Below are 27,948 nucleotides of genomic sequence, written 5' to 3' on the forward strand. Positions count from 1 at the left end.
GAATAATAATTCTTTATAGGTTTGTTGTGATGATTAAATATAATAATACACATGTAGAGCCTGAATACTTAGCACAGTCCATGGCACATAGGTGGTATTCAATAGAAGCTACTATTGTTATTGACATTATAAAATGCATTTCAAAACTAAGAGTTACAGTTTCAGATAATTACCATAATCTTCCACAAAATCCAGTTTTAGTTACCTGTGAGGTAAATTTGACCTTTCTAATTCTGCATATATCTAAAAAAAAAAGAAAGAGAGATTTCATTTCTTCAACTGCCTAGTTCCATCTTTGCAATATAGGAAGATGCAAAAATAAAATATATATCTAGAAATGAGAACATATACCTGCAGTACAAGTAGCTATTAATTAGTAGAGAAAGTAAGTCTTACTCAAATCTATACTTTAAAGAATCTCTGGTACAAAAAATAACATGGCCCTAGTCAGCCAGTTTTACACTTGATCATACTTACGCATATGCTATGTTCAATACATTCTTTGTGAAACATAGGTAAAATGGCTGTCATTCCTTATTAGCTTGGAGCAGCAAAATGCAACCCACCACTGAATAACCCATAATATTCATGGGTCCCTTAGCGCGGCAGTCAGTATTCTGGCCCATAGACCAATAAATAACTTCTGGGAGTATCTAAAAATTAAAGGCTAGCTAAGAGGTAGTCCAGGCCTATGAAGAATTCTCTGGTTAACAGTTACCAAGGGTGATCTCCTTGGTGGCCAAGGAGATCAAAGTAAAAGACTTGGGGGAGGTAGAAGAGGGAAAGGTTTAGCCAGAATTCTCTGGTGAAACAAACCTCAGGAGGAGACCTGCAGAGAAATTGGGGTTTAAAGGTTACTCCTTTAAAGTAGCCTTCCCTTAGAGAAGTCTAGCAGATTCCAGGAGATGAAGCATGTGTACCTATCAAAGCAATGGCCATTTTACATTTCTGAGAGAGACCAACTGCTAAGGCCAGTGTCCTGATCCTCTTAGTGAACTAACATTCTTGCTGCCTATCAGAACTCCCTCGAAAAAGTGGTATGATATTTAATCGAAACATTCTCATGGTCACAAAGATGAAAAAATAATTTTTGTTATTAAACTTCTCAAAGTGTTCAGATAAATCTTATCAATAAAGAGGACAAAATATGGCTATAAAGAACAGACAAATCTTGGAAAGTGAGAAAAGAGTTGTCATTTTCTTAGCTAGATTATACTGTATTCAATATAAATGTACTGCCAATATTTGCTAAAAATAAACTTTCCATTAACCTGATCCCAAATAAGAGGCAACCTAGTAGGGGAAAGATATATATAAATTTTAATTATAATTCAACATGCAAAGTGCAATAAATGCAGTATGCTTGACTAGCATAGCAGTCCAGAAGACAGAAGAAAAAAACGTTTGAAGATTAGGAAAGACTTTTTAGAGATGTCACAGTTGTTAAGAAAAAGTTTGAACAATAGAAATTCTACATGTTAACTGTAGGTTTAGATGGTATAGGATAGATATTTTCAAATAGTTTATACATCTACTCATACATTTAACGTAACTGTTAACACAATACATGACTAAATGTTTTGGCTTGGCAACGTATGTACTGTGTATTGTGAATTCCACCTCCTCCCTCTATCCCCACTCCTACCACAGTGATGTCTAATGGACAGGTCAGCTACTGGTAGTCATTCATAGGTCTCACCAGATGTAATCAGATAGATCCTTATGCCCATGCCTTCAACACCACACTGACTTACAGGTAGTTGTTGGCTGCCATAGCTTTGTGTACAGGGTAACCCCCCCTCTCCCAACCACACACACACACACACACACACACACACACACACACACATAAAGTGGAAAATGCCCTATACCTTAAAGGGCTGCAATATTTAGGGATTTCCACATTCAGAGCTGTCCTATCTCCTGTCTACAGTAGTGGTTTTCTTGTTCTTTATTGAAACAATCTAGTTATCAGTAGTCTACATTGATACTCCTCTTTCTTCTGATTCTTGTCCCTTCTTCTGTTGCTTCTCCCACACTTCTCAGCTTTCAAGAAAAAAAGGCTAACTTTGCTACTCAGGGCCTTTCTTTCCTTTTCAGCCAAGAACCAACCAATTAGAGCACAATGGACATAATCTTTGGATCTGACCATTCTTTAGTTGTTGCATAGTAAGTACTAAGGAGAGCATTCCTTTAGAGCCAAAGAGCTTTGTTTTTGTCCATCCCCGGTTTCTACCAGGTAAAAGGATGCTCACAAAATTTACAGAAAGATATCTCTAGCTAGTCTAAGTCTTACTACAGCTCTTACTCCACTTATTGGGTTACATCCCAATAAATCCATCATAAATCAAAAATATCCTAGGTCAAAAATGCATTTAATACACCTAGCCTACCTTAAATGTGCTCAGGACAATTACATTAGCCTACAGTTGGGCAAAATCAACTAACACAAAGCCTATTTTAAAATAAAGTGTTGAATACATCATGGAACTTATTGTATACTGTACTGAAGGTGAAAAACAGAATGATTGTATGTGTCTGGAATGGTTGTAAGTGAATTGGCTGTTTACCTTCATGATCACATGGCAGACCGGGAGCTCCACTTGCTACTGCTGCCCAGCATCACAAGAGAGCATCATAAAGCATATCACTGGTCCAGGAAAAGATCAAAATTCAAAATTCAAAGATACAGTTTCTACTGAAAGCCTATCACCTTTGCACCACCATAAAGTCAAAAAATTGTAAGTCAAACCTTCCTCAATCAAGGACCATCTGTACTGTGGTACTAGAGAAGCTTCTGAGATGTCACTGAAAGGTGCTGGCAGCATCTGCAAGTGATCCCCACATAGAGCAGAGATGACTGGTTTGGGTTTATCTACATTTTCTGCCAGTGATATTTTATTTCCCCCATAGACACTCTAAAGAATTACATGTATATGCAACATACACTGCTGTCAGGATCTCTGGCTCAGCAGTTCTCAAAAGTTTTGGTCTTGGAACTCCAAAGAGGACCTCCTCTTGAGGTCCCCAAAGAGCTTCTCTTTATGTGTGCGTTATAACTGTCAATATTTACTATTGGATTTAGTGTAGAAGTTAAAACAGAAATTTTTGAATGTCTATTAATTCATTTAAAATAATAACAAATCCACTACATGTTATCATGGCACATGGTTTTTATAAAATAATTTTATTTTCAAAACAGAAGAAATGGAAGAGATTTACATTTTTGTAAATCTCTTCAATGTCTGTTCAATGTAAGACAGCTGGATTTCATATCTGCTTCTGTATTCAATCTGTCGTGATAGGTTTTGATTGAAGGTATGGAAGGAAAATCTGGCCTCACACAGATATTTAGTTGGACAATGCAAGAGATAATTGTGAATACCCTGCTTTGATACTACACCAAAACTTGACAAGTAGAGCTTCTGAAAGGTGAGTCACAATGTGGAATCTGAAGCCCAATCAGTAAACTTCACTTTCTATATTATATTAAAATTCATTTCTCTATGTTGTATTTTGAATGGATTTTTTACCCATGCATGATTTTGATAAAGTTTCTCAAAAATGAGTCAAGTGATCCTGAAAATTCAAGGAAAACAACTGACAATATTCATTGGCAGTGGTAAAAAGAATGGTCAGATGGCAAAGATTATGTCCATTGTGCTCTAATTGGTTGGTTCTGAGCTGAGAAGGCAAGCAAGGTCCTGAGTAGCAATGTCTTCATGCATTGATCACTTAAAAGATACTGGCTCATTGAGTCATGCAGATCTTCCAAACGTTGACACATTTGCAATATAATATACTATAAAAAAATCACACCCATTAATCACCCTTGCTTTCAAAAGGAGAACCTTTAAGAACTGGGAAGCTTTCAGGCTAATGGTGACAGATATACATTTTCCAAAATTCGAATTATTCCTTGAAAGCTTGAATTTTATCACTGGCAATAAATATTGTCAGTGTTTTTCCTTAAATTTTCAGGGTCACATTACTCAATCTTAAGAAAATTGTTATCAAATACCCAAGTATGACAAACCAAAGTTTGCCTAACAGGTGTTCTTTTAAGTAAAAATGGGGTTCATTTTAAAAGTGGCTAGTTTAGCTTGCAACTAAAACAACTGCACAGATTCTTTCCCTAGAGACAACCAGATTGCTGTGCAGTAGAAGCACATAGTATACTTCTCATCACTCAAGGGTCAGGATTTAACAAAATTTAACAGTGATTATCGTTTGGTGCCACTACCCTGAGTTACACTAAGGGGCCAGCACAGTTTTACCTCCACTGCTTTTGCACAGTGAAAGAAGAAATAAAGTCTTGTATGATCATGAAAATAGTTTTGACCTCCCAGGCCTGCTGAAATGATCTTGGATACTCCCAGGGTCTGAAGATCATATTTGAGAACTGTGCTTTACCTCGTTAAAGAATTAACCAAACTACTGTTAAAGAGATAATAAAAATAGCCAGCTAACTCTTCTCTTTCCCCTCCAGTTGATCTGCAATAATGTGTCAAAGAGTGGCTAAAAGTCACATTTCCAACTAATGTTACCTGGAGAGTTTTAGGTACCTATAGGCATTCCACAGATGCTGAAGCTGGGGGATGGGGGGGATGGATATTCCCTGATGGCCTCAATACTACAGGGGACAATTCGAATGTAGTTTATAGCTTATTACAGAGGTGTTATTAAAAATTAAATGGACTTCATACGAGTTGTATGACAGAGTCCATGCCTTTTAAGTTTTCTCAGTTTATGAGAATCAACTGATAATGTGAAAGCACTGTAAAAATTGTGAAGGTCTACCCAAACATAAGTTATAACCCAGTCCCTTCAAAGGGGAAAAAGAGGATGAAGAAATTGGGAGAAAAAGATTGAGACATGTTTTTACTTCCAGGCTCTTCTCCTAAATTAAAATAATTAAACATTCTTTGCTTTACCCTAGATTTGCCCCAACTTCTATTAAGCACGATCATCCTTAACTCTTAGTCTTTTCAAACTTAATACCAATATCCCTCATCTGCTGAGGTGTCCAAAAGGCAATTTTACTTTATTTAATTATTTGAAACATCAAAATCAATGCGTTGGATTACTATTTAAGGAGCGGGAGGGGTAGAATATGCAAATAAAAATCGGTATGTTGATCACGCTAATTAAAAGCATAATATCTTTACCTCTCACTTACAGGCAATCATTAGACAAGACAGAAAAGTGAAGACTAACCAAATTACTCCGTATGTATTGAAATATATTGCCACAACACACAAAAGACCTATTCTAGGAATAGGGAAAATACATAGACTTGTCTTTCTTATATTTGTAGTTGTACTTTATGGCTTACAAAGTACTTTAACACAGATTACCTCTCTCCAGCTATGCAGCAACCTGAAAGGCAAGTAGAAATGATGTACATTTTACAGAGAAAACTAGGCTGCAAGAAGTTAACTAACTTGCCCAAAATTCAAACACGTATCAAAGACCTAATGATGAGCATATCTTGTGACTCCCAGTATCACTACATTTGCAGTTATATTTTAGCAGTTTATTTATTTGGTGGTGGGGAGGTTATAGAAGCAGTAGAATCCCTTTACAAATGAAACCTTATATTGAATCTGAACTATGAAACACATAAATACACAAAAGCGTTTTTATAAGTGTTTTAGTTATAAATGGACAATTACTGATAAGTTTTTCTCACAAGTGAAAATTGAACATGAGTAGATATGCACAGGAAGGAAGTTTTTTTAAAGGCCAGTGCCTTCATAATCAATGACAATCTTTCTGATCAATGTCTTATTAACAAAAATGTTCAAGTATATGTACAAAGGGAGCAGAATAAATTTTAATTCAAGGCCGGCACAAGAATAGTCTCGTAACAAAAGATTTTTGGGTGGTTGTATTTTTAAATTATGATTTTAAAAAGTACTTAAAATTTAATCCAACTCAAGTATTTTTGAACACTGAAGCATCTTAGGGCTCCGTAAAAAGCAGTTTGAAAACCACTGCATAATGGCTTGCTGTCATAAATTCACTGCTTGGTCTCTGTCTAGTTCATTTTCAGATAAAACTAAATAAAAAACTACTTTTGACAATCAAAAATATGTACATAAGAAACCTGATTAACCAAAGAAAAATACAGCTACTCATCCACAGTCAAAGCAATACGATTCTTTTGGTTGAACCATATAAAACTGCTATTAACTGACAATTTTGACTATAAAAATGAGGTTCATATGACTTAAACTAATACTTCCCATTTTATTTTCCCAGTCTCTTCACTCATCAAAAAGTTGTCAAAATAAGTGATCATATAAGCAAAGGGGAAAAAGTGCAATATCCAACAAAGATAAATCACTGGAACTACCTAAACATATTAAGAATTATAAAGTGGTAAATCCTCTAACTTAAAGTGCAGAGTTTTATTCACTTCAGTAGCACTAACTGCTCAATACTCAAAATACATTGTAATATGCACCCTTTTATTTATTGGAAGATGAGTGGACTGAGAGTTACCTACCTTTCTTAATGCAGTTTGGCACTCCACTTTGAAATTTATCTAGTTGTCAGTGGAATTTCTTCAAGTAAAATGTATTACACTTCACAACTCATTAACTTTTCCAAAGTAAATAGAAACATTTCCTCTTTTATTAAAACCTTTATTGAATTATTTTTGATAACAGAGCAAGTTAGAATAAGTAGGAGTTATAGATTTGAGGAGAGTTTTGTTTGTTCATTTCTTTCCCTATGTGGTTTACCTCTCCATTCTTTTTACTGACCTAAGGTTACCAAATTAGGTATATTTAATACGTAAAAAAGTCTCTTTTTTTTGGTAGACACTGAATCAAAATTATGAAGGTACTTCTAAGAATAAATGTAATTCTCATACAATATACAATTAAATTTTCAGATGTTGGGTTGAACCAAATTATTTTCTTTGAAGGTGAATCCAGTTCTTTTTGAAGTTCCCCCCCAATTCAATACATTGCAACAAATTAAGCCACTTACAGAAAAAGGTGTCATGCCACATAAATAAAGGTAACTCTTCCTCCATCATTAATTAGGATTATAACAGCAAAGAGTAATTCACACTGGATGTGCATGATTTTCATTCTTCCATCATGAACTACACTGAACTAAAATTCAAAATGCTGTGACTCACATGGTTATTACTGAACACTTTATTAAGTGGAAAACACAAGATAAATCCAGAGAATCCCATTTTGAGCGTTATAGATGAATTTTGCTTAGAGTTATATACTTTCTATCAAAAAGAAAACCATTTCTTTATTAGAAAACTCTTACATGCTATTTTTAGAATGATGAAGAACTTAAAATGCTAAACACTTGATATCTTTTAAGAGCACTTAAGGCACTCTTAAAAAGCTACAAATGTCTGCCAAGTCATGCCATAACTGGCTCAAACAATCCCATTTCCATCTAAAGTTATTTCATGCTACTGCATGAATCAATATTAAATACCTTGGAGTTACTGAAAACTGGGAATTAGCAGAGGTGTGCATAGCAATTATAAGATATGAAAATGGTGACTATCCATTTTCCATATACTACCTCTGTCTTTTAATAATAGCTAGAAATGAGGATGTTCCTTCTAGGTAAATAGAAGTAGTTTCTTAAAAGCTAAGAGAAAGATATAAAGATGTCTTGAAAGCTAGCAAAGGGTCATGGATCCACAGCCATGGTTCTCTCAAAAGAAAAATAGATTTTGAAACTTAATACTACCTCCAAAAATTTAATTAGTCCACCAAATTGCCAGAGCCATTAAAAAAAATCCAAGTCAATACAGCTCATTTTCCCCTTATTCAGTTAAAAAAAAAAATTAGCTGTTTTTTTTTAAACCAGGCTTTAGTTTAATCAAACATGTCTCAACAACACTTTTTTTTTTCATGTTAAAGACATAACATCACTTTTAAAGTTGGAAAATCATCATCATCATCATTTTTTAAAAAGCTAAGTTCAGATGCCATCTGGCCCAGAAGTGAAAGAGTTAACATTCAACTAAGCTGCTCTGCGCTTCTGATCCATTACATTTCTCACGAGCTGCCCTACAATGAGCTGAGCAAGTATCAACTGTAATTTGATCCCAGAGTTTATGGAAAAAAATAACTGCACATACTCAACATGCACATTTAATAAAAATCTGTTTCAAGAAAAACATATCCGATAAACACAATTTAAGGCATATTTCACTGTTTGATTAACTTCAAATATGCAACCCCTTTGCTTTCTTCGTGCTCTCAAATAAAATGGGGGGGGCGGGGGGGGGAAGCAGCAGCCCTACTGCAGGGAAAAGAGGCTTGAAAAACAACTTTGATTGGCACTTGGCCTGACCCACAGAGGAAGAAAAACAGTTTTTGGACAAAGAGCGCAAATATTTGAGCTTGCTTACTTACATGCTTTCTTTCTTTCTTTCTTTCTTTTTTTAATATATAAAGAACAATCCCAATTGAACTGTATTTAGAGAAATTGACTAAAAACGGTGCAGTATTCATCTTAGTCTTTCAGTCCCGACGCATTTGCACAGCTCAGCAATTTTAATTCATTTGTACTGGACAAACAGAAGCACCTCAACTACTGTTTCCACTTAATGAAATGTAAAAATAGAGTCTCGAGAAGAATAAACTGATTATAATATTACCCAGTGGCGGCTGTTAAAGTCTGATTAAAAGCTTTTCTCGGTCTAAAACGACATCTTTTCACAGCCCCCTCACCCCACCCCCCTTAACGGAGCGACTAAGCCAAGTAAGCTAAACAATACTGGAGTAAACTTTCTATCAGTCACTCTGGGAAGCAATAAGCTGATTGTGCGTCTGATTTTTCTGGAGCAACACCGGGGGGCTGAGGATGAGTAAGTGCTAAAAAGGGATAACTCACGTCCACCTCAGTCTCCACCTCCCCCAACCCCAGCTTGAGAAACTGTAACGTCGAATAGCATTTCCCATGGGCATAAAGTTCAAGCTGCTTTACCAGTTCCTTTCAGGATCGAACTGCAGCCACAAGACGACCATCCAAAGAATGTAAAAAGGGAGTGTTCGGGGAAAGCGTGCAAGGAAGGCAGAAGCAACCGAATAAACAAAAACAACACCCGCAAGAGTTAGGCACAGCAAAGAGGGAGCCAGGTTCCTCTGGACCAGACCAAGCAGTTCTGATTTCACACCGACCTCCATCAAGAGCACTGGGAGAAGGATCGAACAGGTCCGTCCCTCCCTCCGCCCTGGGAGCAGGCCGGGGGTGGCAAGGTAAGGAGGTGAACGGAGGAACAGACCACAGGTCCCCCCGCCCCCCCCCGCGGCCCCAAATCCCCAACCCCTGGGGACTAGCGTCTGTCCCGGCAGACATCAAAAGCAGCAGCAGGCTAAACGCTCCACTCTCAACCCATGCCCCCTTTTTGGGTCTCGGCGTAGGGAAGGTGCCCCGGGATCCCTTTGAGCCTTGCTCCAAGAGTGCGCCCCGGGGCCGAGCAGCCCGAGCCGCGGCCGGCAGGAAGCGCCCTTTTCGGGCCGGACCCCAGGCCGAGCCCGTACCTTCCGCAGTACTTTCCGGCAGTTGGTACAGAGCAGGTAGTTGGCGGCGGCCGACGGGCTGCTGCTGCCCCGGTTCATCGTGGCTGCGGGCACCGAGGGCGAGGGCGAGGGCGAGGGCGGGCGGCGGGCTGGGGCCGGGCTGTCACTGCGGCCGCCCGCGCAGCTGAGGGGCCGGACCGTCCCCCAGCCGCCGGCCGCGCTTCAGCCTCAGCGTCCTCCGGGCGGGATGTCGGGATGGGAGGCGACGCCCCGAGAGCGAACGGCTGCCCGAAGCGACCACCGCGGCGGCTACCGAAGCGACGGCGGAGACGGTGGCGGCTGCTCCTCACCGGCCCGTTGTTCCACCCGCCCCCATCCTCCAGACCCCCGCCCCCGCCAGGCTAGGACGAGCAGCCGCCACCGCCGCGCTGCTGCTGTCGCCGTCGCCGCCGCCGCCGCCGCCGCCGCCGCCGCCGCGCCGCCGCCGCAGCAGCAGCGCCTCAGTGCGGCCCCGCCCCCGCCTCCCCACCACCTTCACCACCTCCACGCTCGGGCACCGCCCCCTCCCGCCAATCGGACCGCTCCAGCCACGCCCCCCGGGCGCTAGCCCACAGCCAATGAGCAACTAGAGCCCGGCTGGGAGCTGCACCGGCCAATCAGAGAGGCCGAAGACGCCTTGAATCTCTGGGCAAGTTAAGTTTGTCTCCGAGGCTCCGAACTGAAGGGAGATGGCGGGTTAGTTAGGTAGTGGGGTGGGTGGGAATACAGTGTGCTGCTCCACCAATAGGAGGAAGAGGGTGTGTCATATGCAAATAACCCCGTGAAGTCCAGCCCCTCCCCTAAGACAAGGCACAGCCCCTGCTCTAGGTCTCTGCAGAAATGGTGAGGGAATGAGATAAATAACTGGGAGCTAGAGCTCGCTAGTGGGTCTAAGACTGAGCTAAATATTTCCTGATTTCTTGAGAAAGAGGATGGGGGTGGGGGGAGCTAAAACGTCCTTACCGTCAGGGCAGTGGTTAGGCTTTCTCTTAACCAAAATCTTAGCTGTAAAGAAGACTGCAATCACGTAGCACTTTGCATCCAAGGATCTCAAAGAACTTTATGCATCATTTATCGTGAGCCCTGTTTTGCAAAAGACCAGTTACCTGAGGCTTCGGCAGCGGGTAGGGGATAGATGTTTAAGTATATTTGCACCAATAATCGAGTTAGAGGGAAGAAAAGACACAAAACCTGTGGGTGAGTGGTTTCCTCCTCCATCTAAAGCCCCTTCTCGCAGTCTCTCAGCAACGAAAATTCCTTTATTTGTCCAACACGAAAAGGCCAAAGAGACAGGGTTGTCTTCCACCCAAAAGTCCTTCTGAGGTAGCTGGTTAGATAAACGCAGAGCATGGAGCTCTGCCTGGGAGCGAAGGTTCAGAGAACAAATTGCCATTTAAAACTGTTGGGCTGGACCTGCCTCTTCCGAAGCTAAAAATGGATTTAGGATTTTGGCGTTCACGCTCTGGGGAGAGAAGGCAGATGTAATTGGGGAAAGCTCAGGCTGGCAGGGTGTGGGGGACAGGCGAGTGGGGGAGCGAGGTCTCCCGAGGAGCTAGCAGCGCGCATGCTAGTCGAATGCTGGTTCCCGACGACGCGAGACTCCCCGAAACCTGCTCCCCAGTGAGAACAAAGGCTCCGAGCGAGAACCTGATTGGTGCCCGGTCCTCACCGGTGTCCTCCGGACCCCGGAGATAACTTGCTCTGCCCACTGGCGCGGAGCTCCGTGCGCACTGGCGCCCCAGCTCCCCACCCGGCCTTGGCCGGGACCACATAGGACTGTGCGTTATGACATCACCTGTTTTCGCTGTTGAGAACACGATCGGTATTCTCTGCTTCTCTTTTTTTTAAAGGTCTCTGGTGTACGAGGATTTGTGAAGGCCTGCAGTTGGCAGAATGAATCTGTGGAGATGGTTTAAAAGAACGGTTTCACTGGTTTGCATTTCTTTCTTTTCTTCCCTTTCTTTTTAAAAAACTACCCTGGTTTCCTTAGGGATTCAGTGTAGTGTTGTGATGCAAAATCAGAAAGGTACACTTGGAGGAGCTAGCAAGTTTAGCATATCAAAGCTATTAGACCAAATTGTGTGGTTAAAACTGCCAATCTCCTCATTTTTCGACAGCTGCCTCCTCTCTGTCCCTTTTAGAGACCAACAGGCATAAACCAAGTCTACACAAGGAACAAAGGAAATGGAAATCTGCCAGTGTCAGGTTTAAATAGATTAAAATAGACTGGAAAACCCCCAAAGGGTCTAAGTTATGTGGTTGGGTAAATGTGTTGATCCATTTAGCTAGTGATAGCTAAAGTTCTCTTGGTGCTGTGCAGATTTATAGAGCCTAGAATAGCAATGGCATGGGGAAGGTGTATAACATGCAGTTAGAAGAAACTGTAAAAGCAAGAAGATTCAGCAAAGGGAGAAATTACTACGTACACTTCAACGCAGAGAACCAAGAAATCCAGGGAGAAAGGAAGTCTCAGTTGTCCTAAGAACTGAAACACATAGGTGTCCCCATTTAATGGTAAATATCTTGAGTTATGTTCCTGGCTTGTAAAGCAGATTTTATGTGAATACATTTTAAAGGAAAGGAGAAATTGAAGGATGAAGTGAATTTTTGTGCAGAGACTGAGTTTTCTCAAACAGTATTTTAACTTCAAATTATTTTCTATCATATACTTTTTATATCCTTTCCTTCTATTTAATAGCTAAAATTCTTTCACAGTGCAGTCCTTTAAGTTCTTCCATAACTAAATCTCTCAAGAGGGAGGCCAAGAGAGGCCAGCCCTATACAGTTATACCGTCTAACAAAAATTGCTAAAAGGAGGTTTTAGAGGAATCTCTTCATTGATCCATGGTCATATACATGTATGTGACCAAATGATGGCCCTCTCCACCAAATCCTCCAAACTGTTGTAACATTGTCTATACTGTCATTTATTTGGCAGTCAACCATGTACTGCACTGTAACATTTCTTCTATTGAACCACGGTATATGTGTCTGTGTCCCACCCCTGAAATCTCCAATCCAGTAACTCATTCTCAATACACAATGACCACTCTTTCTTCTGGTTCTCACACCCTCAGTCCCATCATCCTTCTTCTCCCCTCTCACGGTAATGTTCAACTTCCGGACACTTCCTTTCTCTTCCATTCCTCACCTGACCTCCCTTTCTTTCCCAGCTAGCCTGGATACCAGAAGGAGACTGTAACTTAGAGAATAAGTGACTTGCAAATCCTGGATCACATTGTTAGTTAAGAGGGAAGGAAACAAAAGCCCATTCTTTGAACTTTGTACAGAGCAAGGAAAAACTCCGCCCCTTTTGTTGTCTGGTTGATCTAAAACAAGAAAGAACTTTAGGAAAGTAAGATCTGGGTGAAAATTAACAACCAATGTGGAGCACTACTCCTTAATTTTTTAATTACAAAATGAGAATGACACTTCACGAAACATTTCACATCATTTAAAAATAGTTTTTGCTTGTTTTGAACTATTTTTTTTCAATGTGACTTTTTTTTCCTAGTTGTGCATAAAATCACATGGCTTGGATGTACCGTAAATTATTTAACCATTACTCCACTATGGAACATGTAGGTTGTTTCCAGCTTCTCATGATTATAAATAATAATGCTCTGATAAGCTTCCTCATATATAAGTTTCTGGCAGCATCTTTTATTCCTAGATATGGAATTTCTAACCTAAAGGATATGAATATGTTTTAAGGCTTTTGATGCAATTTGCTAAAAGATTTTGTGGAAAGGTTTAACCAATTTGCAACCAACTCACAGTGAATAAGAGCACAGGGGAGAGAATCATTTGAAAGCACAAATCTGATCTGTCATCCTCCTATAGAAGGCCAGTCAATAGTCCACTTAACTCTACTTCGAATGCCCTCCATCTCTTTCTCTTTGAAAGATCTCCCGGTAGAAATAAGCACTTGCCAAAGCATCCAAAGTGCTTTCCTGTAGCTCTTCCTTAGCATCAAGCTCAATACTGAAATGATTGGTTCAAATTCTATGTTCTCATTAGACTGGTGAACCCCTGAAGGGCAGGGATGGACTCCATTCACTTATCCACTCCCAACTCCTAGCTCAACCAACTTGAAGAGAAGTGCTTAAAAAATCTTGGAGAAAATAAGGAGTTTTCACTCTGACTTTCCTCAGTACACCATAAGTTCTTCTAGAACATCTCTTTTGAATCTCTAATAACAGCTACAGGAACTTATAAAAGGATCCCAGTACATATTTGTGAATTGAATGGCTCAAAACAACTATTTGGCAAAGCAGAGAGATTGGATTCGTGTCCTTATCTGTCACCAATTCCTTCTCTGACATTGTACATAATGATCATAACTGGGACTTGCTATCTCTTTTATAAAATGAAACTTCCTACCACAAACCAAGGGTGTAGGGAGGGAGGGCTGAGGCACATTTTTATGCTCGGTGCTTTCGAAAGAAGATACCCTGTTAGTAACGTGCTGTGACTTTTGGACTTGAAACTGTTTATTTCTCTAGATATTCTCATTCTACTGACCTAAGAACAGGCCCCTTTATAGTTCCTAAATAAGGATTCGATTGAAAAAAATCAATTACTAAAGATATTTTTTAAATTCCATTTCTTGAGACAATAGGTCATTTTCTAACGTTTTGCCTCCTCAGACTTCTTTTTCTTTCCCCTGGGAGCACCCAAAGCCTTTGGATTTCAGGGAAAGTACTGCATTATTTACAAATTTGCAAATATTGTAATTTGTTTTGTGCACAAAGGAATTTGTACTTCACACAATTATAAATTGATTGCTCCCTTTGAGCTGTTAATTAGATTCCTGCGGTCCAAGACCAATACTACTCCAAAGGAGAAATTATGAGGATCTGATCCAAAAAGGCCACTGCTTGAGTGCCCATTCCCGTCCCACCCCCTCCATCGCCCACCTCCACTGAGAAAATTATTCTTACTAAAGCTCATTTTTCAAAGAACAAATATTCCACCAACATCCAAATTTTTGTCGGCTTTCTCCTCTAACTTCCTATTTCAGAGTTTCCTGCATTTAACCCCATGTAAAGCAGACTGCAAAGGCGAGCGAGGCCCTCAGACGTGGGTTTGTTGCTATTTGTTTGGCCTGCAAGATGTTAGCCAGCACAGTGCTTTTTAAACATTGAATTACTTTAAATATTTATAATTTAGGATATTTTGCCCCCCACCCCCAACTCTAGATTTCTGGCGTCTCCTGAAAATTTGTCAGATCTGATCACACTGGACTCATACTGCCACATGGCAACCATCTACTGGAACCCAGTACCTGCTCTTTGGGTTTGGACATGCACTTTCTAGTTTACCAACATCTCTGTCACTCTTTGGGGTTCTATTTTGCCACTTTATTTACATTATCTTCTTGATCCTTGTAAGGATTCGCCACCTCTATAAACTTTCTCCAGCACCTAAATACCTAAATTACTGATCTGCTGACTGTCCCTCTTAACTTTATTATAGAATATGAATTGAAAAGAAACGTCATCTCTTGGCTATAGCAAACGTTGAGGAAAGGGGTCAGATGTAAAGATTATCATGATATGTAAATCAACTATACTTCAATAAAAAAATATATTTAAAAAGGAATATCATGATGGATAGCTAGGTACCCTGACACGTGTGTGTGTGTGTGTGTGTGTGTGTGTGTGCATGTGTGTGTACAAAATGGGAAGGACAGTTGTCTAAGAAGGGACTATTATGTCCTTTACACTCTTCACCCCACTCCTTATTCTAAGTCTGCCCACATCCCCATTCTAATTGTAGCTTTAGGAGAAAGGGACCAAGGGGAATGTGGCAACAGTAGAAGGACCATGAGAGTGTTTCTTCCTAGTCAGGTATGGATTTGAGCACTGACTTTGCCCCTTACTAGATATATGGCCTTGGGCAAGTTACTTACCGTCTTTAGGCTTCAGTTTCCTCATCTGTAAGACCGAGTAATAATGCTACCTCCTCAAAGAGTGATTGTGAAGATTGAATGAGATTAATGCACTGTAGTGTTCAGCAAAGTGACTAGAACATTGCAAGCCCTCAGAAAATGTTTGCTGCTAGCTGCCACAATACAAAGGATGTTATGTTCTCTACATACTGTGTGACCTTGGTCTAGTTACTTAACTGTTCTATGTCTTGATTTTTGTCATCTGAAAAGAGGATATTGATATTAGCTTAGTCATAGAGTTGTTTTGAAGATTAAATGAGCTATATGTAAAGCACTGTAAAACAATGCCTCGCATATAAGAAATGATATATAAATATTTACTATTATTATATACAGTGGTCAGGAGATCTTTTTTATTTGTTTCTTTTTTTTCTGTGAAGATCTTTGATTTTCAAGGTACTTCTCAAAAGGTAATATAGGGTAGTAGAAATAGCAATGGACAGAAAGTCAGAGGATCCAGGGTTTAGTTCAGTAGTGCTGTAAACGATGTGATTTTGGGTCTCAGTTCTCTTATCTATTAAATGTGGAAGGGTGATTAAGTAGGGTCAGGGCCAAATCCAGATTGTAGGAAAATTGAAGCTTATATAATGTGGGGACCTTACTTAATAAAAGAATATAAAACTATGGATGCAAAATTATTTATGAAAGCAAATACTTATTTAAAATCATCAATAGAATCAATAAACTTTAAAAAGTTGAAAATACTATAAACATCACAAAATCCAAATAAATAACAAATCTCTATTAATTAACTACCTGACACAACCCTGTATTACTTTTTTCCCTACATATTTTGGGCAGTATATTTTGATTTCCTCTTCATATGACAACAATTTTTGAAATGTTATCTTCTATGGAGAAAATAGAAAGGTAATTCAATTTTTTTCTCTAGTCTAGTGCCCTAGGATAGTTAGGCATCATGAAACGTCCTCCAACCTACATCTTTGTGATCTGATGCATGTGAATTGGCCCGGTGGGCGATAGAAATATTCCTAGAACCCATTCTTACGTTGGGACAACTCAAAACAGCAACCACACACTGAAATGACTGTGATCTTGCTCTCTCTCTATAACCCACCAAACCCAAGCTAAAGGTGTCTGCATCTTAACTTTCCCTTAGCCAGAATAACAAAAATACACATGGCTTCCCAATTCTTCCAGCATGAAGGAGAGTTTGAAAGAGGTAACTTGAGTGAAAAGAGACTGTGGTCTTTACCAATAATGGTTAAAATAGCTTGCTTTTGAAATTTATTAAGAATATGACCACGTGAACACATTGCTCTGGCCTCTCCAAGGGCCTTGGAAGGGGCCAGTGCTAGTGATGGACACTAAATTTTAAATTTTATTAAATTTGTGGTTAATCCGTGTCTGAGAATTGCAAAGACCTTTCCAAGCTCTAAAATTCTGTGAATTTGTTTTGTCTTAGGATTTCCATGAGAATCTAGTGCAAGCAGGATTAGTAAGATAGGAGAAGTAGGAGAATTTCTGCAAGTAAGCAGGGAGAAAGTAAAAGGAGCTCTAGTCTCAAAAATCCCCAAAGTTGCCTTGGTATTCCTTTGTTCCCTTATTTCTTCTGTGAGTCTGCTCGTCTCCTTGATAATCTAAATTCACTCTCCCCAGTTCTCAGTATCCTCCTTTCAGATGTAAGGAAACTGAGATAGAGAAATAATTTTATATATTTTAAGGAAAGATCATTGTGAAATATGCCGGCTGTCTGGGTGTTAGAAAAGAAAGTGGGTGAATAAAACAAAAATCCACATGAGAGTGAAGGAGTTTGGGAGTACGATCCAATTAAGAGCACAGAAGGGTTATAATTTTTAGACTCGGGTATCTTAGATGACATAGTATTCTATTGTGAAGGATTTGCAGGAAATCAACATGTAGAACCAAGGTGGGATTGAAGGGACCTTTAGAAGGAAACAGTCTATACTTCCACTTTCAGACCTTCTGAAAGTGACAATTACATACAGACTTGGAGCATCTTCAGGGATGAGTCTTATTCATCTGAGTATTTCAAGTACTTGGAACCTAAGAGGAGGTGCTTGAAAAACCTTGTTAGATGAAATGGTTGGATGTATTAGAGTTTGTTAACTGGAAAGTGAGTACACATATTTTTACCAAATAAAGTTCCCAAGTTGTCTTAAAACTGTAAAATGATTTTCATGCAAAGGTAAAATTTGCCTTGTTCGCAAGAAGCAACTTTCAACAATTATATAAATGTAACAAACACAGCAATTTCAAAGATAAAATGTTGGCATTCCCACATGAGCTGCAAGCTTGGAATCACAATAGCATCTTGTAAGATTCTGGAAGGCTGCAACTTTGGAAGAGTATGCTGTGAAATACATGCTGTACAGATAGTTTTTTATTTGCTCATTTATTTATTGGACCCTCAGCAAGTAGTAAGTCCTGGCGACAAAAAATAACAAAAGATAAGTTTATAATCTAATAGTGAGACTGGGGTATAATCTCTGCATTGGTGTAGAAGATAAATAGAAAATGGAGAATAGAGGGTAAGAGAATTATTAGCAAAGAACTCAGAAAGCTCCTTTGAGCATTTATGCCTGTAACTGGATGCCTTAGTGGTAGTGATGGAGACACACGATACAGAATTCTTGCTGTGTCTCCATGCAATTTACAATGTCAACAGGAGGATAGGATTAACCCTTATAAATACTAGAGAACAATACAGAAGAGTATATAATGAGATCACCTTTTAATTCCATGTTCATTACTCAATTCATTCCTGCAGTCACACATTAATTTCCTCAACGTATGTCTGTGGAGTACTTAGCACGTGCCAGGCTCTTGGCTAGCCATGGAGATAAAGTGATAAACATGAGAGTCAGGGTCTTACAGAACAGATAATCTAGCAGAGAAGATGGACTTCAGACAAGTAATGCCAATATGTAATGAGTATTATAGTAGGGAAAACACAGGAAGGGAACATAGAGCAGGGGAATCTAACCTGGTCCAGGCCTCCCTGAGGAAGTAAAATGGAAACCCAAGTGGCGGGGTGTCCACTGTTTCTGACAGTGACTCCCCCATATTCCAGCCAGTAGGTCCTTTCCATCTGCAACTCTCATCTTGTTGTTTCAATTCTCCTTTTAATATAGTTCCTGTTCCAGTTATAAAACTCCTATGAATCCTGACTTCTTACAGTACAGTAGACAAACTTTTATGCTGGAAGCCATCCTCCTTTCTTTTTCTAAGAGGCACTATCCCTATTTAACTTCTTTTTCCAGATTAAAGAATATCATTTAACATCATTATTTCACACTTGACCGTTCTCACTCAGGCCACCACCATGATGAGTTCCATCCGTGCATGTGCAAGTTAAATGTAGGCACCATTTCTAAGAGGTACATCTATTTTATCTCTCTTAAGACTCTAAAGTATTTGAAGGTAATCCTCATATCTCTAACCTATTTTCTCTAATCCCCACAACATCCATGGTAATGATACTATAATCATAATAGATATAGTGATAAAAGCAACCACTATCACTTACTGAATGCTTACTATGTACCAGTCATTTTGCAATATCCTATATACATTATCTTACCTAATATTTATAAGATGCCTATGAAATGGTTATTATTATCTCCATTTTTCAAATGATTTATAGGGATTAAAAGTTTGGTCAAAGTCACAGTTATTACAAGACATTTGAGATTTGAACCCAGATTTGCTCGATGCCAGTGTTTATAGTATTATTCAGTCCTGCCTTGGCATCGTACATTCAGAATATTATAAATATTCTTTGAACTAATTCTCTGTGATAGGTTACCAAACTGTGAGGTCCACTGACTTAGATCTCCCAACATCCACCAAATACAGTGTGGGCACCTCCAGTAGTCAGATTCCTACTGAGATCAATGCTATGGGAGTAGGAAAAGAAATACGCATTATTCCCTATTCTAATATTTTATTGCCCACTGGCATGTTACTCTAGAATAAAACTAAGTGATCCTGGGATGTGAAAAATTCTTTTGTTGACACTTTAAGTTGAAATGCCAAATGTTTTGATATGTAAGTCTTATGATTCCTAGGCACTTGGTTAGTCATGAAGGTAAAGTGATGGATGTAATGGAGATAAAGTTGAGGGAGAGGGGAGAGGAAAGAAGTTGTCAATGCTCCTCTTACATGCTGTATCAAGAATGATCCGGGTCCATTGTGATTGGTTGAGATTAGCTCCTCTAAGAAAGAAGGTGAATGAACTGGTTTCCACATAATCTGCCAGCGAACTAGAGATATTTATCTCAACCTGTCCCATCCAGATTCTCCTCTAAGGAAACCTTTCTGCTTGTGGCCTCATTCTACACAGTGGTGCTCTATACTGTGTGTTTGCCCCTTGTCTCAGATGAGTGGACCAAGGGGTAGATGCTTGCTGAAAGACAGACATTCTGTGACCTGGCCAGCCATCTGGATGGACTAGCTTAAAATGATGATCTGGGCCGATCAGTTGCCTTTCTGGGAAATTCAGCAATTGGAAACTAAGGCACCAGGCCAGCTGGCAGCAAAGTCAGATTGTGAGAGGATGCCATGAACCATATGGACGCTAAAACTATGAAGGGGCAGAAGAGATAGAGAGTAAAGGCTGAGGAAGCTGGTTGGAAAAGAAGCATAGAGACAATGCACAGAAAGAAGGCGAAGACACTAAGACACTTGTATTTAGAAGTGCCTTCGATCCTGGGTGTTTCCAGTTCTGGTCCCTGCCATGTATCCCTGTAACCGCCCGTTCCCCTATCTGAATCTCCTTCCACCACTAATTTTGTGAAGTAACTTGAGTGCGCCTGTTTCTTTCCATCCAAAGAGACTAAAACCATCTTCCTTCCCTTACATGTCAAGCACTTACAAATATGAAGTATTACTCTTAGTTCTCATTAGTAAATGGATGTGAAAAGTCAGACATTCAAAAGAAAGAACTGGAATGCGCTGAGCCAGAAAACCACATTTTGATTTTTGTACATAGAAAATTTTTACGTTTCATTAAGCATACGTTTCATTAAGAAAGGCTGCTCTCAAAACTTTTTAGAACATTTTGTGTTCCCAGTTGGAGAATGGAGATCAGTAATCTATTAGCCGAACTGCTTCTCTCCAAGTTTAATGTCAAAGTGATTCTAATGTGTCTATGTGAGCAACTGCCTGTGAAGAAAACTTTGAGAGACAAAAGGCTTTCTCCCTTTCCACTCTTTATCCTTCATTCAGATCTCATGCCTGCTGGCCCAGTTTAATGATTTTCTAGAGTTTTTGAACCAAAAAGATTTTTTTAAAAAGTAAAAACAGAAGTCAAAGTTAAATGTCCTTGAATGTTTCCAAGAACTAAGTAGTTAGTCAAGAAAAAGATAAAGTGAATAAGGGCAGCTTTGTGTCAGTTGGCAGGTTAAAGATCACTGTGGTGGTCTTTATGAAATACAAAGGGGACCAGTCATATAAATATGAACAGGTATAAATGCTTTAATTTGACTCAACTTGCCAGGTGAGGAATGTGCCTCAACAAGTGATCTGTTTCCGTAGGGCCAATCACTAGCCTTGGAGGAGCTCAACTCAGCTAACCAGAATAGATCTGGAATATTCTTGGTTTCCATTCCTGTGCCTCACATGCCTTGTCTCTGCAGGAGCCGCTGCTTTTCCTTCCCTTTCTAAGTCTCTCTCTCCCCTCCTTCCCTCTCCCCTTCCCTCTTTCCCTCTTTCTCCTTCTTCCGCCCTCCCTTCCCCCTTCCTCCTCCTCCCTCTCCTTCTTCTTCTTCTTCTCCTTCTTCTCCTTCTTCTCCTTCTTCTCCTTCTCCTTCTCATTCTTCTCCTTCTTCTCCTCCTTCTCTGTCTCCTACTCCTTCTCCTCCTCCTCCTCCTCCTCCTCCTCCTCCTTCTTCTTCTTCTTCTTCTCCTTCTCCTCCTCCTCCTCCTCCTCCTCCCTCTTCTTCTTCTTCTCCTCCTTCTCCTCCTTCTTCTCCTTCTTCTCCTTCTCCTTCTTCTTCTTCCCTTTCCCCTTCTCCTTCTCTCTCTCTCTCTCATTTATATTGGGCTTATTCTGAGCTCAGCCACCCTTGAACCCATTCTCTATCTTGTAGGTAAAATAGTTCTTAGGATTTGCTAAGACCTTGGAAAATAAAGGAGGTACTTCACCTGACCAGTGAGGATTGTTTTTGCCACAACTTTGGAAACTTTGTGGATGGGAAATTAAAGGAAGTGGTGCTTCTCCCTGGGCCATACTAGAAGGGTTGTGGTCGTGTTGGACTTGCTGTTGATGCAATAACTCTACAGTTATTTCTGTATACTCAAGGCCTGTCGCTTTTCATTTTCTGTTTCTTCAAGAAGACATGAACATCTAGAGAGTCACATGTCTATGGGGAATTGGAATGCTGAGGAATGGAAACAAATGGAAATATATTACACAAGTGGAACTTCAGCTGTGACCTGAAATGTATTACCTAAGAACTCTGTACAGGTGAAATTTTTTCTATCTCGGTATTGTATAATCAAGTTGCTGTTCAAAAACTCTTCAAATTTCATTTTTTAGTACTTACTTTGTAGGGTTTTTTGAGGATTAAATGAAAAAATTTCTGTAAAGTGCATAGAACAGTGTTCCTCCTATTATGAGCACTCAATAAATGTTAGTTATTATTATTTTTTAAATTTTTCATACAACAATAATATATTTGTTCAGTAGCAATTGAAATTTACTTGAATTTTAATATTTTGGGTTCCCTGATGCCATTTACCACTGTTTGTTTTGATTTAAAAGGGCCTCAAGTACTTGATAACATGCAAGGTTGATCATCAAAGCATCTTTATTGCACTTGTGTTCACAAAGTACATTTTGGTCTTCTTTTAGTTAGTCTGTTCAATCACATTACAAGATAGAGAATTCTGTGTCAGAGAGCCTGTGGGAAAATGAAGAACCTAAGTGTCTGGAGAAATTAAATGACCACAATGTAACCCCCATTGTAACCTCTCTCTAGATGAAGATGAAGAAGGACCATTTTCTCTGGGACTTGGGCTCTCACGCGTATTAGGTGAGTGTATGCGTCCACACGCATGGATATATGCCTTTATGTGTCCTGCTCTCAACAAATTCTTTTTTTTTTTGGCCGTGCCTCACAGCTTGCAGGATCTTAGTTCTTCGTAGTTCCTCGACCAGGGATTGAACTGGAGCCCCCTGCTTTTGGAAGCGCAGTGGAGTCCTAACCACTGGACTGCCAGGGAATTCCCAACAAATTCTTTTTTGCTAAGCTAGAGATAGTGAGTCATAATCATTCCTTGGTTTTTTTTTTTAATTAATTATTTATTTATTTTTGGCTTTGTTGGGTCTTCATTGCTGCACACGGGCTTTCTCCAGTTGTGTCGAGCAGGGGCTATTCTTCGTTCCGGTGTGTGGGTCTCTTCCTAATTGCAGTGGCTTCTCTTGTGGAGCACAGGCTCTAGGTGCACAGGCTTCAGTAGTTGCAGCGCGTGGGCTCAGTAGTTGTGGCGCACGTGCTTAGTTGCTCCATGGCATGTGGGATCTTCCCGGTCCAGGGATCGAATCCATGTCACCTGCACTGGCAGGAGGATTCTTAATCACTGCACCACCAGGGAAGTCCCATTCCTTAAGCTTTTAACTGAAGAACTGCAGTTTGCCAGTTAATGAACGGGACGTATTAACCCATTTAAGAGCTGGAGTCCTAAGATAGAGTGCGTTGGCTCTTGCCATCAAGAGCTTTGCCTACTAGCTAATAGCTGATGATTCTCAGTTTTACTCTACAGGAGGTAACTATCTTTAGGGAGATGGACAAAATCACAAAAGATAATATACCTCATGTATTCTGTATGACTCTAGAAGAACTTAACCATACTATAAATAGGTCTTTTTTTTTTTTTTTTAAATATAGGTCTGGGCTGAGAGGGTCTTCTGGGAGGTGTAATGGGCAGGATATATAAAGCATGGACCAAGCCATGGATTCTTTCCTCTTTGCCTTTTACAATTGCCCTCTGTTTATAGAAACCTATTTATGAGTCTGCCCTGGTCATCAGGGAAAATGCCTTATTTATTTCATGATTGTTTACAAAACCAAAGGCCCAGGACACAGGATATTTATACTGTTGTCTATCATAGCATTCACTGGAAGAAGAGATAAGCGATTCATCTGACAAAAATATTGCGGCTTGAAGATTCTGAGTGCACGAGAAAGAAGTCACCGCATTACCACGTCATAAGACAATGATTTTGTTCTCTTGAACAAATGATGTAACTCATTTAGGTTGATTTCGCCTTCCTCAGATGTCATGAACATAATTTTTGCTTTTTCACTATAGTTCTTAGTTGCTTATGCAGTGACATCTCAGGTAAAAAGGGCCTGAAGCAAAGTCTGAGTTGGATCCTCCTGAGAACATCAATAAGATTTTCTCCCCTTTTTCAAAGAACTAAGGAGTAGATTTAGCCAGACGAGGATAAGGTTCTAGATGTGGAGGGTAACAAGGAGTGGTAAGATTTTTCTAGGTGGAAAAAGCAAAGGGAAGGCAGATGCTTGGGTGTGTCGGTGGCCTAATTTCTGTAGCCCTGGAGCTGCCCAAAGTATCTTCAGAGTGAAGACCAGCCATCTGAGCCCCAAGACAGGACAACGACCTGGGGGTGAAGAGCAGCTCTAGCTCCACCTGCCAGCTCCGTGCCCCCTCAGCTTGGTTCTATTTGCTCTTTATCTTCGGGGCTTCATTGACATCATTCTACCCTATTTCAGAGTGAGATTAGGTGACTTCCTCAGAGCCCACGGATCCCAGTGACATGTTAGCTACACCAGCTTTGTGTCACCTCTGCTTCTCCAGAAGCAGATTCAACAAGATCACATGATTTTTCAGAGCCTTTTAATGTCTCTTGCCTTTGGCATGTCACTTATCTGACCTACTTCCAACTTTTCATGTTCCAATCTCCCATCCCTTTTATTTCATCTGACTCTTTCCCATATCATCAGCCCTACTTTCTGCTCCCTTCTCACTAGAGCAAACTGCCAACCCCAGTACCTTTGCTCTCTTGTTCACATTCCCCTCAAAAGTCACCCAAAGTTTCCAGGAAGCAAAGGAGAAGAGCTTAAACTATTTTTGCAGTGGAAAGCCTAGAGATGACTTACCTAAGCATGGCCTATTTGCTGCTTGATGTAGTTCATGCTCTGGCCAGGGGGAAGGTACGGTGGGATTTTGCCCAGGCACGCTTTGGCCATTCTGTGTTTTGTGCTGCCCGTGCTGAGTCAGCTATTGTTGAAACAAATGAAGGTAAGTATCCTTGAGGAACAGTGATGGAGGCGTGGGTGACATTCATGTAGATAATAACCTTTCAGGTTAGCTCTGGTCCTGCCCACGAACAGAATCTCAACCCCAGCCAAATCCTTCCAAAAGCAAAGATCATGTGCATTGTAGACTGTAGGCTCCCTGAGGGCACACATCTCTGTCTGATTTCTTTTCATTCATGTAAACCAGGTGCACAGAACGGAGCCTGTCCCATTGTAGGTGCCTGATAAGTCTGTTAATTTGAATTCCCGCCCGATGGAATTGTTACTTTAGTACCGCATTTCAGCAAGGCTCTTCTCCACCAAATAGCACAATATCAAACAGGTATAGCAGAGTCGATTTTAATATGCTAATTAATATACACAAGGGGAAAAAAAGATCATTGTAAATACCATGGGCTTTGAATGAACGTGAGCTTCTGAGGGCTGTAAATGTATTTCAGAGAACAGGACTAAGAATGGAGTAGAAATATACTAAATTTTAAGGAGCATCTTGAACATGAAGGGTAGCTGATAAAGAGAAAATTAAGCTTTTTAATTATAGAAATGTGAAATTGATAAAGAATTTACTGTTTATCTGAAACACCAAGTTTTCCTAGGACCTTAATATTATTATTCCTAAAAAGCAGGGGTCAAGGGGGCTTCAGACTAGATAAAATTCCCTCCAATTCTAAAAAGTTGAGACTACACAATTCTAAATCATCAAAAAATATAAAAAACAAATAAAACTGACGTCTTTAGTCTCTCTTTTGGGAATGAGTGTAGCCCTAGAACAAAAAATCTTAACCTGAAGTGTAGGGTTGTACTTCCTTGTATATCTGAGTTCCCTAAAACCGTGCATACAAATTTTATATATGTGCATTTTTTCCCCTGAGGAACAAGGATCCATAGTTTTCATCAAATTCCCAAGGTAGTTTGAGACCCCAAAACCTTACAAGCCACTGGATTATAACATTTTAGATTGTCTCCTTATAAGGCTTGAAATAACACTTTCTATGTGTCAGGCATTATGCTAAAACACTTTATATGTCTTACCTCATTTAACCGTAACTTCACAAGACTGCTGCTTTTCTGAGAAGTTAACTTTCTCAAAGTCTTACAGCTGATAACTGGTGAAGCTGGGACACCCACCCAGGCTGAACCAGAATGCCATGCTTTTATTCATTACATAGAACTACCTTCTTTTTGGGAGACAGAACATTTTCCCCAAACCAGAGCCTTTTCAGTCTTAGCCATTACTTTCCCTGTAATTCATCTTTTATATTTATTTAAGAACTGCTTTCTAAGCACCCTAAACCCTTTATATACCCAGGGAGCATTCCTCTGTGGAGCTAGCTTTCTAAAGCACTGAAGCAACTCTCTCCAGACCACTCATCTCCGTTCTGTTCTTTTCCATTGTACAACCAGGCTGCAGTAAGCGTAATTTTGTCTTAACTCTCTATTCTAAACTCAGGTCTGGCCACGTGGCACTAATGGACAACCCATACATTTGGAGAGACTCCAAGAAATCCATCCCAAGCACTGAATGGTCCTGGCCCTGTTCCAGAATTTCACTAACCTTCCACAAATTGTGATTCCAGACACGTTCTTACCTTGACCCCCAGGATAATGGGAGCCACAAAAGAGACAGAAATTAAAATGTCAGCCCAGCTGGGCCCACAGCAATTACAATGGAACCCATTGCCTCTTCGATCACCTGAGTGCACCACATCTGTGCCTCCTGCAGAAGGGACAGCAAAAGAATCCAGAGCAGTTATTTTAGATGTCTCTTTAACTCAGTGTTAATACAGTTGCTACTTAACAACAGCAACTAAGATTTTCATAAGCGACAGGAAAATTTTTAAAAGCAAGGTGAGAAGCAGAGATCAGAATTCTGATGAGCTTTGTAATTCAGCAACCACTGCCATCACTCAAAACCTAAATAACCTGAAATATATGATCAAGGCTGGAGCGGCAAGTAAAAGAAAATGTTGTTATTCTCTGCCTGAGAAAAGGGTATCACCCAAACCTTTTCACCTACTGCAGATTCTGAAAGACGAGTAGTATGCCATGTCACTATGGACAGAGAAAAGGATGTCCACAGCCAAGGTGACATCTGAGAGGTCATATAGTTTGTGGGATCATGATAGAAGTTCAAAACATCAATCTGAGAAAAATAAGTGAAACTGATGACTGAGTGGGAAGTATGGGTGGCACAAGGGATTAAATGGTGTGGGAATCAAGACATTGCTAATCTCCTCGCTTCCTCCTTTTTTTATTCTTTATAGACCCAGCCACTGATAGGAGCTGCCGATTTCATGTGAAGTGATCAGTTGCTTTTTGTGCTCTGAAGGTGCTGATTTCCAACAACTGCAATGTTACATCCATGAGTTCTTCCAGCTTTGAAACTGGAAACTGAGCGCTCCAAGCAAGAAGATCCCTTTTCTTCTGCTGCTATGCCGGGGAAACGTTGAGATTACTTCAGCCAAAATAACATTTCTGCCAGCTGACATCCTAACTCAGAGAGGCAGCTAGTCGTGCTAACAAAACGATGTTTGGTCATAAAGGAGTGTGATGAAACTTTCGCTTTATCTTTTTCTATCTCAATACCACAATATGGAGACGAGTTATTTTCTTAAAGTACTTGTCACCTGCTTTGTGATTGTGATTTTACTTGGCTGCCTTCTCTGCGAGATTATAGGCTTCATGAGGACAGTTTTCCTCCTCATTGTATCCTCAATACAGTAACAACGTTTTTTTTTGAAGAAATGAATAAAGAAAGTCAACTCAGAAAAAGTCTTCTAGTCTATGTTATAGGAATAGTGAAATCTTTTTAGGTTAGTAAAATGTGGGTTGAATTGCTCAGGAATTTTTAATAACCAGTGTTTGTCAGCTGAAAGTATATTATGGGAAAATGTAATACTGAATGCAGTTATAAGTTCTGGAATAGGGACAAGTGTTCAGGCCACGGTGGCTAAGTGCTGTTTTTGTCCTCCAGCTTTTATTTTTACTTCGGGTAACTCTCAGCCAGTGTTAGTCTAGGAAATTGCCCCCTCCTTCACCCTCAGTCCCATCTTATTCTCCTCCCCCAGGTACACTGGGTCCTACCCTGGTAGGTGATCCTGTGTGTACCAGAGAACCGTCTTCCGGGGCCACTGGGCTTTGTTCAGCCACAGTTCCAGCTGGTCCTGTCAGAGGA

At 40.1% G+C, this 27,948-nt stretch overlaps 1 protein-coding gene and 1 long non-coding RNA gene across 5 annotated transcripts in view; one reads left to right on the forward strand and one right to left on the reverse strand.

Annotated features, from left to right (window-relative positions):
- The window catches only part of SESN3 (sestrin 3), a 72,864-nt gene extending 62,998 nt beyond the window's left edge, over nt 1–9,866 (reverse strand). Inside the window, exon 1 of the mRNA XM_030883731.2 lies at nt 9,537–9,866. Within this exon, the coding sequence (XP_030739591.1) occupies nt 9,537–9,614 (78 nt within the window). The 5' untranslated portion in view covers nt 9,615–9,866. The remainder of the gene's footprint in view (nt 1–9,536) is intronic.
- LOC115867516 (uncharacterized) lies at nt 8,788–27,525 on the forward strand. 4 transcript variants are annotated; one of them, XR_009564945.1, is made up of 5 exons: nt 8,788–9,251; nt 11,405–11,486; nt 21,826–21,958; nt 22,473–22,526; nt 27,038–27,525. It is a non-coding gene; the product is annotated as an uncharacterized lncRNA (long non-coding RNA). The 4 variants fall into 4 exon arrangements; XR_009564944.1 differs by having other exon boundaries at nt 21,829–21,958; XR_009564946.1 differs by having other exon boundaries at nt 21,829–21,958; nt 27,103–27,525.
- Nucleotides 27,526–27,948: the final 423 nt, after the last annotated feature.

Source organism: Globicephala melas, chromosome 8, assembly GCF_963455315.2.
Source record: "Globicephala melas chromosome 8, mGloMel1.2, whole genome shotgun sequence".
Taxonomy (NCBI): domain Eukaryota; kingdom Metazoa; phylum Chordata; class Mammalia; order Artiodactyla; family Delphinidae; genus Globicephala; species Globicephala melas.